This window comes from Rhopalosiphum padi, chromosome 1, assembly GCF_020882245.1.
Source record: "Rhopalosiphum padi isolate XX-2018 chromosome 1, ASM2088224v1, whole genome shotgun sequence".
Lineage (NCBI taxonomy): Eukaryota > Metazoa > Arthropoda > Insecta > Hemiptera > Aphididae > Rhopalosiphum > Rhopalosiphum padi.
Window position 1 is genome coordinate 87,236,447 of NC_083597.1, and position 17,732 is coordinate 87,254,178.

A 17,732-nucleotide genomic window follows, 5' to 3' on the forward strand; every position below is an offset into this window, starting at 1 on the left:
ATAATCAAACCCCGAAAATTCTCAAATAATGATGGGTTTAAAATCTTCGTTCAGTTTTCAAAAAAAAAATACCTAAGTTTTGAAAATGTGATACAATGTACCGTTTATATTGTTTTCACAGCAATTAAAAATCGTTTTGAGTTGAAAATAAAGTCTATCTCCTTAATCAATTAGAATTGATTTTTATATACTTTCCTATACTATACACAACGACGTACTGACTTCAAACCGACTATGCAGCAGAAGTAAACGTTATGGTTTTTATAAATTTCGAATTGCCGTTTGTTAACAAAGCACTTTCGCGAGGAAAATAAATAATTTTATTCACTCAAAATATTTGTCAATAATACTAAGAAAATATTGTTTTAACATTATATTTTCTATAGAAATCATAATTATATATTATAATAATGTATAAATTAATAATTGTTATATTATTTTTAAATTTGTTTTTAGTTGAAAGCCTTTTTTAAGTTGGCAAGGCTCCCTGATTTCCATCAATGTCGCCAAAATAATGTATTATATACGTGCGATTGAAAGTTCATTATTATTATTATAAAAAAAAGTGTGAATAATACACATTGTGTTTTCCGTCATTCACCTGCTGCGATACCGCGGCCGTATGTAAAATATAATTAATTACAAATATAGTCACTAGTCTGTGGATGTATGTTTAAAACCTGATGTACACCTGTACGGATTTTGAACTAGACAACAACTATCCAAAACGCATGTGGTAAATATCTTACAAAACAATAGCATATGTATTATAATGTTTAGTATGATGTAAAGGATACAAGCACATGTCTTAATAACTAATAATATTCGATGTCAAACAATTATTAATATATAGTTAATAAAAGTGATTTTGAATCTTGTATATGCAATGAGCCGTCGGATCGTGAATTTAAAAAAAAGGTTAAGAAAATTTAATTTATAGATATATGTTATTAATGTTATTATTTAATAACGAACTGGCAACGTTGCTCATTTATTCAAGGACAGACGCGACTCGTAATCACACAAGGGATCCTAATTATTCGTTCTATTCGTCCGTTGAAAAATAGCACAATCATATTACAAAAAAGTAAAATTGCACACGGTTGATTTATATTGAATTAAAATCAGCATACTTACATTTCTGTGGATGAAAAACATAAAAGTCGACATATATTTTCTTTTAAATTGACAATAATTTTAGTATTTGTTTTTTTGATGGTGATGACGTCATGATTTCTACACGACTGTTAAGGAGTTACTTGAAAGGATTTTCGTTACATAGATGAAAAAAAAAAAATTACGCTCATAATATTATCATGTTTTTGTATTTATGTTTAAATTTTACTTTATCTTTATACATAAGAAAAATATTAAGTAGCACACAACAAATATAATTATATTACATTAAAAAAAACATCGGTCGTCACCGACTTCGCCAATTTTGCGGTTCAAAAATTTACAATAAGAAGTCGGTAATATAATAATAATCACTAACAAAAAGGATATGTACATGTAAATTTTTTCGAAATTTTCTTCAAAACGTGAGCAGATTTTTTTTCTCATAAAAAGTCCGTTATTAGCACCAGTTTTGAAAAAAGAAACCGCATAGGAACAGTTTTGCATTAAAACACGTTTTGTTTTTGGCGAAATATAAAATTTTTGTACTGGAATTATTTTTTTTTTATCAAATTTTACTTTAAAGACGATACAATTAATATATTTTCTTTTCAAATATTTTACTTTTAGGAACATATTTTTTCGTCTTGAATGCCAGGGTCGGGTACAATATATAATTTATAATATGTATTTATATATTATATTATATAATAATAGATTGATATTATTGTCTATTACTATCTGGGAAAACCAATACAATCTACAATCTTTCCGCTAAAACTAATGAAAAAAAAAAAAAATCGCTATTTACTCGTTTAAATAATTAAATATTTATAAGTTAAATAATATTATTATACTATTGCACGTTTCGTATTATAGTTTCTCTATAATATATAATATATTATTATTTTATACATTCCCTAATCAATAAATATAATATGTATATCATTATTAATCTATTCATAGTTATTAAATACACTAAAAATGCCTTATTTATATAATATATATAAATGTAAAATAATTTTCTACAATAACAAAGTCAAATATATTATATATTATATATAGATTCTTATATATATATTATATATCATATATATACAACATAGTAGAAACGCGTGTATGTGAGTGTAATACGTATGTGTGATGAGTGTATGTGTAAGTGTTCAAAGGGGCGGTGGGGATGATTGGTAGAGGTGGGCGGGAGGGGAGGGTCATGCGCGGTTTACTTGACTATCGCCACTACTTGTTGTTCGTCGGCCGCGGACGCCGCTGCCGACGCCGAGTCCAGTCCGTTGACCATTTTCTCGATGGACTTCAGTTCGCTGCTGGTCGGCGACGGCTGGTTGGCGGCCGCCGTCCGGTGGTGTTGGTGGTGATGGTGTTGTCGTTGCGACGGCGACACGGACGACTGTCGCGGCGGCGGTTGCAGCTGTGCCGCGGCCGGTGACAACTGTGCCGGTGGTGGTGGTGGTGGCGGCAGCGGTGGCTGCTGCGGAGGCGACGTCTGTCGACCGCCGCCGTTGGTCGGCGACTGCAGGTCGAGCGGCGCGGGCGGCGGCGTGCTGCCGGCCGACGAGCACCGGCCCGGCGTCACGGTTTCGAACGCCGAGCCGACGGACGACGGGTGGAGCGGGTGGTGGAGCCCGAGGTGGTACGGGTGAAACCGGCCCAGGCCAGCGGCCGCGGCCAGGCCACTGGTCATCTTGAACGGGTGACTGCCGCCGCCCGTACCGCCGCCGGCCGCGGCGCCCTGCAGGTACGCCTGGGTGAACAGCGACCCTGGGTGGTGAGCGGCCAGCGCCAGCTGAGCGTTGAACAGCAGGTTGGTGGTAGGGCTGAGCGCCGACGGGCAGAGCGGACCGCCCAGGCCAGGGCCCCCGGGGTACATGCCGGGATATAAGTACGGCAACAGGTGCGGCGACGGGGGGATTGGTGGTCCGAACGACACGTTCGGTGACGGGTAGTCGCTAGGGCTGTGTCCGGGTCCTGTGGGAACACAAAAACGCATAGCATGAATATTTTGGTTTGTTTAGGTATAGTGTATATTGTACAGATGGGAAGACCTCGGTAAATTAACGTGCATTTTACGGACATTTTTTTTTACCGTTCATTAAATTGAGGTGATGATATCTGAATAACATTTAGTAAAGTTACAAGTAAAGGTAGACGTGTAACTTAATATTATTATAAAAGTAAAGTAAGATAAAAAGCTTCGATAATTTCAAGTTCAGATAGTTTATAAATTATATTGATACATAAACATACCTAAAATACTCGGGGGTAAGGTTTGGTACAATGTTATTGGCTTATGAATTAGTGGTATCGATATTATTGAATTTGTGATAAATTTAACAAAAATATTATACATTACTATATCACCTACAAAAAAATATACATAAAATTTACCAAAACATATTTTTACAGTAAAATGCCTATCTCTCTTAATATGTGAAGCTTTACAAGTGTTACTAAATAGTGGAAATACGATAAGTTTCGGGAGAAATCAATGGATTTATTAAAATAAAAGATTTCTTAAGGTTCTCAGAAAACATGTTATTTTTTTCATGTGTTTACTAATAATAATTTGAGAATATTCTTTAACAATCTTTCACCTAAATCACTCGTATAAGTGTCATTTATTTATGTTATCTTTTTTATATTCGTCTATCTTACGAAAGATCCAATAATATAATAATTAATAGTCAGGTAATGTTTGCTTCAAATATAATTTAATTCAAGGTTGCAAAAAAAAATGTAATTTTCAACAAGAACTACCCTAACACAATTTGTTTAATTAAATAAATATTTATCTTAGTCATGTTTTTTTCTATTAAATTCTTTATTTTCAAAAATAAATGAGAACATGGTTAAAGAGGGTTAAGCTAAAATCGTGCACTGGACCGATTTTATACGGGCACCCTCTTAAATATTTTATGCTGTATACATTTTGTACAGTAGGATGTTATTATTCTCATGAAATTGTTTGCTTACGGTTGAAGTTCTCTAAATCTAATCCATCTACACAGGATAGTGAATATATTGTAAACACATACACATTTGATAAATATTATATATAATTATTATACTTATCAGTCCTTAATTAACCTATACAATTGGCGATTAAAGCATTGAATCCAAAAACTGCATAATTTATAATTGTATTAAAAATGTAGGTATATATTTTTAAATGTAAAATGTATTATTTATATATTTGTTTAAACAAAAAAATATAAAAGAAATTACCGTCAGCTAAATATACTCATTACATTTTAATTTAATGTTTATTTTACTTGTAACAATAACAATTTCATCTTCTATGTATTCATAGGTCATTTTGGGTAGTAATTCTTAAGAATATTACATTTTTTAATAAATTTAAACAAACTTGTTGATAACTAAGTAAAAATGTTTGAGGTGCATAATACATCTGGTCTAAAGATTAAAAATAGTTTGTGGCAAAGAACTGATAATTATACGATTTGACTTTTTTTGGAGTCGAAATTAGAAGTGTGCAGTTTTTGAAGCAATTGAAGTCTAGTAAAATAATTCAATGTCAGTGTTTCTTACCAGAAGGACCAGCAGACTCTTTGTCAGACGGTGAATTCATTCTGTCTCGGCCCGATTCGGAACAACTGCTTTCTTGTTCACTATCAATTTCCTGCTGGTGAGCTTGTTGGTGATGGTGGTGTTGCAGGAATGCTGCGTGATGAAGGGCCGGGTGACCTGCCAGGCGCCTCCTCATGGCGTCCTCCAGGAGCAAACTACCATCAGCCAATCCCGAAAACCACGAACCTATAGATTGAAAAAAAACACTCATTTTAGTAAAATCAAAATTAAAATCTTACGATTGTAAGGTGTTTGTGATTAAAACTTACCGGGTTGGTGGGGTTGATGGTGATGATGGTGATGATGGGGAGAAATTGGCGAGTCGGGGTCTCCTCCACCAACAACGTCCAGTGGTTTATCATCTTCGTGATCTGAACCCGAGGGCTTTTCGTCTTGGTTTTGAACTGTTTGGCCACCGTGTCGTTGCGCCGTCAACATTGCTTGCCTGAAAACACCATTACGTTGTACACATCTGCAGATTGACAGAAAAACAAAAATAAGCTAGCAAAAGTCTCTTCGCAATGACTGTAAAACTTTTCATGTCTATTCGTACATACATAATAATATACGATCAAAGAACCATGCGGTAAAAGTTATTTATCTCATTTCACACGAACGATAACGGGTAATCGATATTTTTTTAACGGAGTAATATATTTAATCCAGTGGTTGGAAGTAGCACAATACTGCTATTTTCGGTAGTAGCGCTATTCGCGAGGGAAAAAATAACATTTATCTGCTTCGTAATAATATAAGTATACACCTCCTAAACTCGACCGAAACTCATTTACTCGACGGAGCAACGTACTGGTCTGTCGTGATAAAACCAAAACGAGTAACGACAAATCGCATTATCACGTTTACCAAATTCCCGTGTATATAATCATACAATATATTATTATAGTTTTTTTTTTTCACAGTAATAAGGAAACGCGCGAAAAGGAAATCAAACAGACGAAACTAGGCAGTCTCGACGGCAGCGATGACGACGATGATGGTTTCTTTACCATTTTCGTCTGGAGATATAAAACACCATGTAGGTTCGCTAATGGATTCGGATTGACACTTGATTACGGTTGGGCGCTACAAAAAATAATAATCGTTTCACGGGTCCGTATATGGCATTCCACTGTCTCGCCTGGCGCCATCGCCAGCTATATAATATACCTATATGATATTATTAATATTACAGACGATACAATTGTTATTTGTAAAAAAGTCCATGTAAATAAACAACCCAAAAGCGAAATGGTAAAATAATTTTGTGAATTATTGTAGAAATCATAAATTCATAATAGATACATATTGTAAGAAACTAAGGGGAAAAATGTATGCGAAAAAACTATACATATGCTATACCGTACTATAATATAATCGTCATCTCAAACTGGGGTAATATTGCAAATGATTGTCAAAAAAACGGTGTATACTACTAAACCCACCTTTCTTCCAATGATAATGATATTACAATGGCAATCGTCGTGGAGCACGGTAATTATTAAAACAAATTCTTGAGGTATTGACTAATGGCTTGTGTGCTAGTTAATATCAGAGAACACCATACCAACAATATAAATCACACGATGTGTGTGTGTATCTTCTGTTATTGCTTTATTCTTAGTCCTACTTAAAAAAATATACTATTGTTTTTGAAAGTCCGCTCGATACGCATTTCGATTTATTTTATGATTATAATATTCTGACCGGGATTGGAAAAAGTACAAGGCCGTGTCGATTATTTTAGGTGTCGGACAAATAATAACATTCGTGTTGGTTCCGGCGAGTGAAAACAATGTTTTTATACACCACAACAAAGCACATTGCACAGTAATCATCATAATTATTAATATTATTTTTTTTTGGTGGAATTCGGAACACGGATGTACTCATACATTAAGATGACACAAATATGATTTAATAAAACAATGTTAGCGAGTTTCACCGTCGACAACGATGGTGGCAGTCGATCGAACATCTAGAATATCATAATTGTATATGATGATTTACGAGTATAATATAACCGATTTAGGAAACGCAATTACGATTGCTTAGTTAAACTTTTTTTTAGCAAAAATATTATGTTAAATAGCACGATACCCTACCCTATGGTATTATTAGTAATACTATGTTATTATGATTTGTGTACTAATCGAGCGTGAAGTGTTTAACAGACTAGGAAAAAACAACGAAATTAAAGAAAAAAAAACGAAAAGATTAATATTTTTTTTTTTTTTATCAATGAATATCAACAACGGCGCATCAGCAGCCACCCGAACAAAAAACAAACAAACCGAGTGGCTCTGCCGGCGGCGGCGGAGGTAATTTATTATTACAATATTTCTGTCAGCCGCCTCCTCGGCACCTAACCTATTACTACTACTACTTGCTACGTACATGCATTATTATTAAATTGTATACGAGAATGTATACACACACACACACACAGACACAGACACACACACACGTACCGTCTCACTGCTATATACCTGCTGCCGAGTCGTAGTTGCTATGCGCCGTTTATACCTATTACTGCACACACGCGCTTCTTTTAATAATAATATGTACCGGTCGAGGTGTGTATAACAACGACGACGACGACACGATATAATATAGTTAATAGTTACGAAGTCGGGTGCGCGTGCACGTCATGTCCCGGACGTCAAACGAATTAAACGAGACGGTGTCTATGTATGTAAATTGTATACCTGTGATAATACGAATACGTGTGCATTGAAATGTATAAGGGTAACAATACTGCACGCGAAACCGGACTTGACCCGACCTGAAGAACCAACCAAACTGGGCCGATTGCTTATCCATCGTCCAGCGGATTTTAACAGTGCGCAAAAAACGGGGGTGAAGCCATTTGCGTTGGGAAATGTTTCAGGGGAGGTGAGGTGAATGTTAGAACTACCTAGTCCAAGTTAATACTTATTAAGACTAAATACGTTTAAAATCATCCGCAGCAAATATTTATACTACCATAACTTAACTTTCGCCCGTTTGGTCTACTTGCAATTCTCTGTTCTGAAATATTTGTGACAGTGATTTTTTGTTTTTTTTTTTTTAAGAAAATCATATGCCGATGAAATAGAACAACGATATAACTGATATACGTTTTGAGATATTAAGATAGGCGTTTTATTAATATTTTTTGAAACGCGTAATTAAGAATTTGCGAAAAATGAACGTTTACGGTGAAAAGTTCACAAAATGTTATTTACATTTTTTACGTAGTCGTTTAAACGTAACCCGGTCTTTAGTGTAAACGATAGAACTCGTGTGCGGGTCACGGCACGACGGCCAAGTATACAATTAAAATGTTCGCGGAGGGTCACGGCGAAATTATACGCGGGCCACTGCAGTAATATCCCCGGGGAACGTTTAAAATGTTTCGAGTTATGCGGTTATATTTTTTTTTATCAAAGCCCACTACCACCCCACACCACTCACTCAACTTACCAACTGGGGATTTTCAAACGCGGCGTCAGTAGTATATTCGTATATAGCCTTTTGCACGGAATTAAATGGGCCGCGAACAGCACCACCCCACCTCTATCCCTATAACCCACGATAATAGCCGTCGCATTATTATTAGATATATCTGGTGGGCGTCGACTTTTTAAATTAAAAGGCATTTCGCGACGACTCTATATACGCTTGCGACCTTTGCGGTGTCATTAGTGGGATCTCCTCTCTTTTTTTTAGTGTACGCGCGCGCGCGTGTGTGAGTATATATATGTTTCTTTTCGTCCTTTCCTTTCAACCCTCCCCTTCACCAATATGAACTATCCGTTCGCCCTCTCGCCTCTTTATACCTAACTAACATAAAGGCTAAACTATACATAATATAAAAAAAAAATACAAATGCACCGTCCGTATAGTAATTCGTGCGACGCGCGCCCGAAACCGTTTCACTCACTTTGACCTTTATCCTGTGACGAAAACGCCTCGCATATCATTAAGTCGTATTGTGTGTATATAGATTATATATAAATATAAGCCAAACCAAACAGACCAACTAATACTAAACTAACTACTGAATAAAAGGGTGAACGGCGGCGACAATTGTCAGCGAAAAATCGATAGACGACTAATATACAACGATAATAATATAATATTGCTTTTGAAGCCTTCCCAGTACTGTTATTTTAAGAGTATATTGTGTGTGTTTGTAACCTTTTGTGGTTTTTAATAAAAAAAATTCATTGCGTTTTTTTAATTTTTTATACGTGTGTGGAATTAACTACATTATACTACGTATTATATAATGTAACATAATATTATAATAAGTGAAGAGTTGTGTTGTACGCGGACGAGCGGCAATAATCACGCGACGGTCTCCGCATAGAAATCCACTGATAATAATATAATAATATGTGTTCAAATATTTTATGTATTATTATTTATATTGTATATATACCTACTATAGGTCTATAGATACCTACTGATTTATCATCTCGATTGTGCGCGTCACACTTTGAAAAGGCTATTAAGCGGCGGGTTCATTATTGCACACACGCGACGTGGCAGAATAAAATCGTATCGCGTAAAAATATATGTGTGCGTTTGTGTTTAAATATTATAACAATAATCGCACTTCCGACCGGTAAAAAAAAATAATCATAATAATAATAACAACTATGGAAAAAAAATAAAAATGTAAATCGTTTCGTTCTGTACACGTTGTTTTTTGTGTTTTTATCGGACGATCGTTTGCACGATTTGTGTATGCATGTGCATAATAATATTATAGTAAACGTGTGCGCTCGTCATAAATATCAATTGGAGGTAATTTTTACGGTGAACAAAGGGGAAACGATTTTGGTTTTCAAACCACTAATGATAATACTGCGTATAGATATTGTCGTCAACAATGATTTTATGAAATATAATATTCATTATAATATCTGTAGTATTATTATATATGTATCGAGATAGCCTATGTATAAGAATCAAGGCACAGTGTCATAATAATTCTAAATGTGCGTAATAAAAAATAATATTTGTACTCACTTTTTTTCTCGTTTACCGGCACCGGTGTCTCGGAACCCTTTGGCGAACGGGTTGTTGTCGATTTTCAACTGAGTTATCTGAAAGTAGAAAACACACGTGTAGTGGGTTAACATGTCAATTAATCCCTCGGATATACGCAGGTTAATATACAATGAGAAATGAGTTATTACCTTTTCGTTTTGATATGCCGTAACAGCGATGAACTCAGTTTCCTTGAACACGTAGGTACGGAAAGTTGAGTACGGTAACTTGATGATGTCGTTGGCTCTGACTAGATGGAAACGAGGCTGGTATTTGTGCATCGAGTTCAATATGGTCTAGAGAAAGAGAAAAGATCTAATATAGATAATTTATTATTTTTGAAACGCGCGACACGAGGTGAACGCGAAGGGGCCGTTTGATATATACGTGCAAGGCACCTGATGTGTCGGGACACAGGTGCCGATTGGCCGGCGATAAAAGGCTGTTTGAATTATTAAAAACCCTCGTATAATACGAACACGACACATTAACAAAATGCGGAACGACACATCCGGCGAATTTTTTTTCACCCCGAAAAACGGTTGTTACGACAATACACACAATGCATAATATATATATATAGGTCAGTCTATAATTCGGTTTTACTAAAATATATACCTACATTATAATATACACAGTTGCCGGAGCGACACGATTCGGCTGTATTTGTGGTTCTATGTATACAGTAACTAGCTATAGCCCTAATTAAATACCGTGAAAAAAAAACACGAAATTCCCCTACGCACAGTACAAATTATTACTATTACTATCACTATATAATTAATTTTTAAAATACGATTTTTAAATAATTAACAACCGTTGGCGTTATTATTTTTTTTTTAGCTTTTATTCAAATAGTGTCATGTAGTAATATATATTCGTGACAAATATAATATATGAAACGATTAAATATAACTGAAAATTAAATGTTAAACGAATAAAATTAATTACCCGTTCGTATCATATTATTTGATAAACGTAATTACGGGTTTCCAGAGTATACGAATTAGGTTTGTCGACCAGCCGACGATGGCTATATAACATACGACACACGTATATCCGCAGCACATATTATTATATTATTATACAAGAAAGCCTATAAACACGAACGTAATGCTAATATTATGTATAATTTATTTATAAAACTGTATAACATAACAAGCGGTCGGAAATCGATAATAGTTTTCCGATTGCGATCGATCACAGCGGCATAATATATAAGTGATCTCCCACGCCAAATATTAACGACGATAAAACAACGTGTAAACGTGCAGCCGTACCACCACCTTCGTATAACCTCCGAATACTACAAGGTAGAATCGAAAAAGACAATTTTTTTTTAATTCAGGGTCACACGTGTGTCGTTTTTCGCGCCATTCCGCTTTTTATAATATACGAGCATGTATTAATATTATACGAACACACCACCATCGGACGTTGGTGGCGACGGCGGCGCCACAAAAGACGCCGGCTCCGACGATGTGTGTGTGCGCGCATACGGGTCGTGCTGGCGGTTGCCGGACCGGAGAAGAGAGGAGATCTAACGATATAAAATATACGTGTAAACACGAGCGTCGTGTGTGTGTATGTGTGTGAAGATAGACGGAGAGGACAAGTCTCGAGAAAAGGACTATACGGTGGAATTGAACAAATCGAACGACATACGCGCTAGTGGAAGGTGGAAGGGAACTGGTCGTGACGGTCCATTCGCTCTCTCACTCACTCTCTCTCACTCTCTCATCTCTACGTCTCTCTGCCTGACCACAGTGTGTGTGTGTGTGTGTGTGTGTGTAAAAGGACTAGACGCCGGTCGTGTCCAATTATCCTTGTATGTGCGTTCCGTTTGACCGGAGACACATGATATCCGTTAACTCCTCTCGCCACCCCTGCCATGCAATGTTCCTAAACCGGGACAGCAAGAGCTTTCGCGCGGGTCCGAGCAAATGTATATATATATATATATATATATATATATATACGCGATTTAAAAGTTTCTCTCGTTTCCGTATCCATACGGGCGCCCTAGTGCCACATGGTGTAAGGAAACCGAAATTTACGAAATAAAATCGGTCCCTTTAACGCACACAAATGCATCGAAAAGTATAAAACAGCAGAAATAGGTCTCCGGAAGTCGTAAGAGTAGGTATATAGTATTATATATATATATATTATTTACTTATACTTGTATAAACAAGGAATAAGACCCGAACAAAAGAAAACCCCTCTCGTCGCATTGTTTCCGTGAGGTAATATTATTCGGTATAGACAGTCGTGCGAAACCCAACCCGTATACGACGACGATACGTTACGCGCCATGTTATATGGCTCGTACCTACATATAGCTGGTGTACAGAGGAGGCGAAAAAAAACCTAAGACCGTGAATAATAAAAACAGCAAAACGTATCGGTCGCAACAGTCAAGCATAAGTAGGTATAATATCGTATAATGTATTATACACCAGCGGATGAGCGGGACGGACGATAGCAGTATAATAATATATAATATTATAATATATACAATATATTATGTTTATAATATACCTATTTAATACAAAATAATTGATATGGCCGACGACAATCGTCTCGGCCGTCGTCGCGTTTATTATATTCAAATCGGACGCGCACGCGGACAGACATCATTTGGCGCCACCGCCGCCGCCGCATCGTGTTTTTCATTCAACAAGACCTCCGCCGCGTCCGGCACGTTCTCACGAATCTCTCACGGCTGCAGCGGCGGCGCTCACCTAATCACTCGGGTCCGCCACCCACCTCCCCGCTGTGGACCCAACAGTGGCCCCCGAGGCATTTATCTCGTTAAAACAAAAAGATAATAATATCATGTGTATACAATATATGCGCGCTAGAGTGTGTTTGTGTGTGTGTGTACACTAACTGCTGTATTTTAACCACGCGAGATTGGAGAGAGAGAGAGTTATAGAGCGATAGAAAGAAATAGTTAGAGATAGGTAGATAGCTGATAGATAGAGAAAGAGTGACGGAAAGAGATGACGATAAACTCGTTCCGCGTTTTATGCTTGTTTTATATTGCACTATATATATGTGATACTCGAGAGAAATATTATATATTATTATTACTATATTGGTGTAGTGTAATATTTTACGTACCTCTGGAAATCTGTGGAAACGGTTGATAGGTCTGTTTATGGTCTGAAGCGAAAACTGATTTAAACCCTAATAAACAATAACGGATTCAAGCAATATAATCATTTTGGTATTGGTATTAATTATAGGTGTTTTTTCTGTTTATGGTATGTGTGTGATGGCTGTATATTAATCATTGTGACGGGGGGTGAAAATATGCATAAACATTATTTGATTTGTTATTTTTATCAATTTGAGTAAAGATGCGATATGAAATACGAAGTTTAGATTGCGCGCGCGACCGTCAGTTGTCTAACCACAGTCACGTACCTATGAATATTTAACAGAATATTGTTTAAGTCTTAATACAAACTACTAAAAGCTATTGACTTTTCGTTTTCGAGTTTCTGACCTCGCCAGATTTTGTATTTGCATGTTATGATAAATTATTATAATTCGTTCTATTCACGACTTTGATTAAAAAATCATGTTTACTATACAATAATAACAGTAAAAATAAATACCTACAATACGTTATACCTAATTATCCCAGTCGATAAAAATCTGCACACAAGTACAAAAGTTAAGTGATAAAACATATATTCAGCAGTCGGTAGAAAAAGGTGTTAACTGACATTTTTTTTAATATTGTACAAAAACGCTTCTCTTGTGACTAAGTATTAAAAAACTATAGAATTTTTTGATATTTAATACATGATGTTACTTACACGAGGGTAAGGTCTATAGATTCTCTATAATATGGTGTTAAAATTATCATCCCACTAATGATGAGATCTTCTGAAGACACTTTTGCCAATTTATTATTTCGGCAATTGGATTAAAGTCTTTTCGGACTTTGTTATAATACCATTACGCCAAGTACAACACTTTTATTCGTGCAATATAAAATTCTTTTTCGGAAAAATGTCAATTTTAACCTTTATATCCATGCATTGACCCTTCGCTTGTATCAAACATTACACGCACTGACGGCGGGTGTAAAGGGTAGGCCGAAAACGAAGAACGTTATATTATCGCGCGACGTACGCAACTAAATCACATATTCGAAAACGGTTTGATAGTTTTTTTTTTTTCATTCCGTCTTGCGGCGGCGGTTGACGCGCACATTGGGGCCGTGTATGGGGTATTTAATCTATTCTGTGGTATTAGCGCGGGGCGGCGGCGGCGGTGACGGTTGGCGTACTTTCACACCCAACGCACGTAATCCGCCGCCGCCGTCGGTTTCTCATCGTTTTGTCTCTGCGTTTGACCGTTGTCCGTCGTGTAACGCAACAAAACATATATATATATATATATATTACGGCGGCGGCAGCAGACGTCGTCTGATTAGTGTGCTGTCGTCGTCGTCGTCGTCATCGCTGCCGTCACCGTATATACTTCTATACCGCTGCTATATATAATAATAATAATAATAATATACACGACCGATTGCGTGTGTTGCTATACGACCAGTGCGTTCGTCGCATTCGTTTTCGGCCCCGACACTCGGACAAGACACGTCTCCGAGTGTCCCCTTCCCCCGCAGGCCGTATGACATCACGTACTTATGTGTGCAATATTATTGCGGCGAAACATAACATAATATATATATATATAGGTACACGCATATAATAATGATATCGTACACTACGCCGATATCGTATTATATTGTTATATATGCGTTATATATAAGTATACGCCGACGGAATACGAAAAGAACGAACACGTGAATAGATTTCGCAGCGGCGAAGACGCGTCGCAGGCGGAATAGATATCGTCGTATTATTATCATCATTAATATATACGTATATATAGTTATGTGACGTGCTCTTTATTTTAGGGCCCAAGGGGGGAGGAGGGGAAGAGAGATTTTGCTATATACTGCACACGTGCAGGTTTCGAGAGACGCGGGCGGCGGCGGCGGCGGCGGCACGACGGACGAAAAACAAAAGGACCGATCCCAATTATAAAAACAAAATAAAATAACGTGTATATACGAAAAATAAAACGACCGAGACGACGACGGCGACCGGGTAAATATATGCGTGTGAACATTAAGGGGCCGCACCTCGGACGAAAGAACAACAACGATCGCCGCCACCGCCGCCGCCCGGTTGTTATCACACGACTAATGACACCTACTGCTGAGGTAGCAGAGCTGCGTCGTCGTCGTCGTCGTCGTCCGCACACACATACACACAGATATCATATATATATATATATTATACGCGAGAGTACTAAAAAACAATAAGAGGGTCCCGTGTCCATTAACACTGGCGTTATTTATTGGCCGCATAAATATCGTTCGGGTGGCCTTTATCTCCGTCGTGCGCGTGTGTTGCAGCGCCAGTGCACGAGGCCTCGTTTCGTTTTATTGTTATTAACGCGCGCGCGCGGGTCCGGTGTACTGCGATGCGCACGAAGACGACGGGACGTCGTGCCCCGCTCGCCACACACTCTTTTCTCCGCCGGTCGTTTCCCCAAAAAATACAATAATAATAATAATAATAATAATGTGTATATACTATAAAATAATAAAAAATAAAAAAACTCGGGTAGAAACACGGGCGACAAGTCTCCGTCGGACCGCTGAACCGGCGAGAGGCAGAAAGAGAGAGGCAAAGAGAGAGAGAGAGTGAGAGACCTACCCGGACGGACGGCGATCGAGAGAGATAAACGACACACACGTATATTATCGGCCGACGACATCGCGCGCCAGAGGACCGGGTGCAGCGCCAGTAGCCGCGCCGGTGTTGTGTACCGGCAAGTATAACACGTGTACACGTTTCGGTCGTTATATTAATTTGAATAATATTCCGGTAACACGGAAAACGTTTTCCGCCGACCGTTTTAAACGACGAGTCTTCCGACCAAATATTGTTACTATACGATGTACACACGACTCGTCGTTCGTTCGTCGTCGTGTGATATTCTTTGTCGTCGCGACGTTTCCGCCGTGAAAAAAATAAATAATATCTTCTACGACGCGATTTAAACACAACAATATTAATAATATAATAATATGTAACCCACTCGGCATCGCGTTTTTACACTCGTTTTCGTATTACCATTATTATCATTATTATTGTTTAGTGGTCCGTGAGAAACACGTCTCTCGCGGCCCGTTTTCGGCGCTCGTTAGAGGTACTATATACAATATTATATATTCGTGTGTCGTCGTCGTCGTCGTGGCCGAGCATAATTGGCGGCGGCGGTGTCGTAAAACAACGACGGTGTTGTACTATACGATGATATACCACGACCGCGGTACGCTCGGCCATATAGGTGTAAGTACCTAAATATTAAACACAACATAATATATAATATAATATTATACTATACTATGTATATGTACCGCCGTCGTTCGGACCCGGCGGACGTGATACACCTTTTTTACGTATCATTATTATTACTATCATATTATATATATCGTCGTCCGGGCGCGCGTCGAGGCGCCAAAAGAATTAACGACGCACGTACGTGTAATAATAATTGGACGTGTACAGTATCGCCCCGCAGTCGTTTTGCCGTTGTGCACACCATTCAATTAGTGCGCGCTTGTGTGTGCAACTGCACCGACCGACCGACCGACCGAAAACAACACCGCGAGTCCGACTCGGTCCGGTTCGCGCGAGATTTATTTATCGTATTTTTTTTTACCCCTTCCCGCCCCGACCACGACTACTACCACCACCACCACCACCACCACCTCCTCCTATTCCTCGATCGACGACGGTTCGCCAGTCGCGCCGCCGTCGTCGTCCCGTCATCGGGCGCCACGATATATTTTCTCCGTCTACGCCGCAACGAGTACGCGTTTGTTATATATTATAATATGCGTGGCGTACAGGTATACACACACACACACACACACACAGATGGGTTGACGTGCGTTTTTCGAATCATTTTTTTTTTCGTTTCGTTTCGTTTCGTTTTTTATATAATACACGTATACGTAATAATATATACGTTCGTTTCGTTACTACGCCGAGGGGAAAAAATCAATTTTATTCCGTTAAAACGCGCGACCGGCGAGGTCTTCATTTAAATACAATGGGGGTAAAAACAGATCTCGTTCTGCGAGACGGACAGACGATTTATTTTTATTATCCGTTTATTTTAATTTCAGCGCATTAACATTTTTACCCGCACACGGCACACCACACGGAGACAGACAACACACACACACACACACGCGCTAGCACGCGTAGATGTCTATCTCCGGCGCGGCCGATGGCTGCTGCTGCAATATAAAGAAGCCAGCGGCACCGACGACAATATTTTTATCCAACGCAAAAAATCATTCGGTGTGAATGAGTCCTTCGCCTATATGGCACAGCAGCAGCAGAAACGGCGATATTCCGGTTTTTCCTGGTTTTTTTTTTATTTTTTTTAATTAACCAGAATACGCTTCGTGTTTTTATTATATTATGGTAGCCGTGGACAATTAACCTGAAATTCTTCATTGTTGGCCCCTAGATATATATTATATATATATATACCTATGATGGTTTTACGACCGTTTCTAGCTGTTGTTTTATTTTCCGGCGAGTTCGTTTGTGTGTGTTTTTTTTATTTTGGAAATAAATGTACACATTCTTCATTTTTGTCCGCGTTCGTATTTTTTCATGTTAGTTTTATTTCTCCTATATTATATCTAGCATGCAGTGGTACACGTCAATATGATCCGGAAATATTTTTGGTTACGAATTTTCGTCCGGCGACCGCAATAGTGGTGCAGGACGGACGGACGCCGACAAAAGGACGACTCTGGGCTTATCTACTGCGGCCATCGAATACCGCGCGCACCCGGTTCTTGGCCGTATATATATACCGTATATACACTGAGTGCACGGCCGACGACAAAACAG

At 38.0% G+C, this 17,732-nt stretch overlaps 1 protein-coding gene and 1 long non-coding RNA gene across 12 annotated transcripts in view; one reads left to right on the top strand and one right to left on the bottom strand.

The window, feature by feature from the left end:
- Positions 1-1,306: 1,306 nt before the first annotated feature.
- The window catches only part of LOC132916909 (optomotor-blind protein-like), a 50,128-nt gene continuing 33,702 nt past the window's right edge, over positions 1,307-17,732 (bottom strand). For 5 of the 11 annotated variants that reach the window (XM_060977351.1, XM_060977359.1, XM_060977352.1 and 2 more), the window contains 6 exons: positions 12,886-12,951; positions 9,909-10,055; positions 9,739-9,815; positions 4,992-5,194; positions 4,684-4,908; positions 1,307-3,102 (listed from right to left, as the gene is read on the bottom strand). In XM_060977351.1, the coding sequence (XP_060833334.1) occupies positions 2,339-3,102; positions 4,684-4,908; positions 4,992-5,194; positions 9,739-9,815; positions 9,909-10,055; positions 12,886-12,951 (1,482 nt within the window). In that variant the 3' untranslated portion in view covers positions 1,307-2,338. The remainder of the gene's footprint in view (positions 3,103-4,683; positions 4,909-4,991; positions 5,195-9,738; positions 9,816-9,908; positions 10,056-12,885; positions 12,952-17,732) is intronic. The other 6 variants (XM_060977354.1, XM_060977361.1, XM_060977355.1 and 3 more) reach the window with 3 other exon arrangements.
- On the top strand, positions 16,329-17,468 carry LOC132916911 (uncharacterized). Its single transcript, XR_009660223.1, has 2 exons — positions 16,329-16,920; positions 16,991-17,468. It is a non-coding gene; the product is annotated as an uncharacterized LOC132916911 (long non-coding RNA).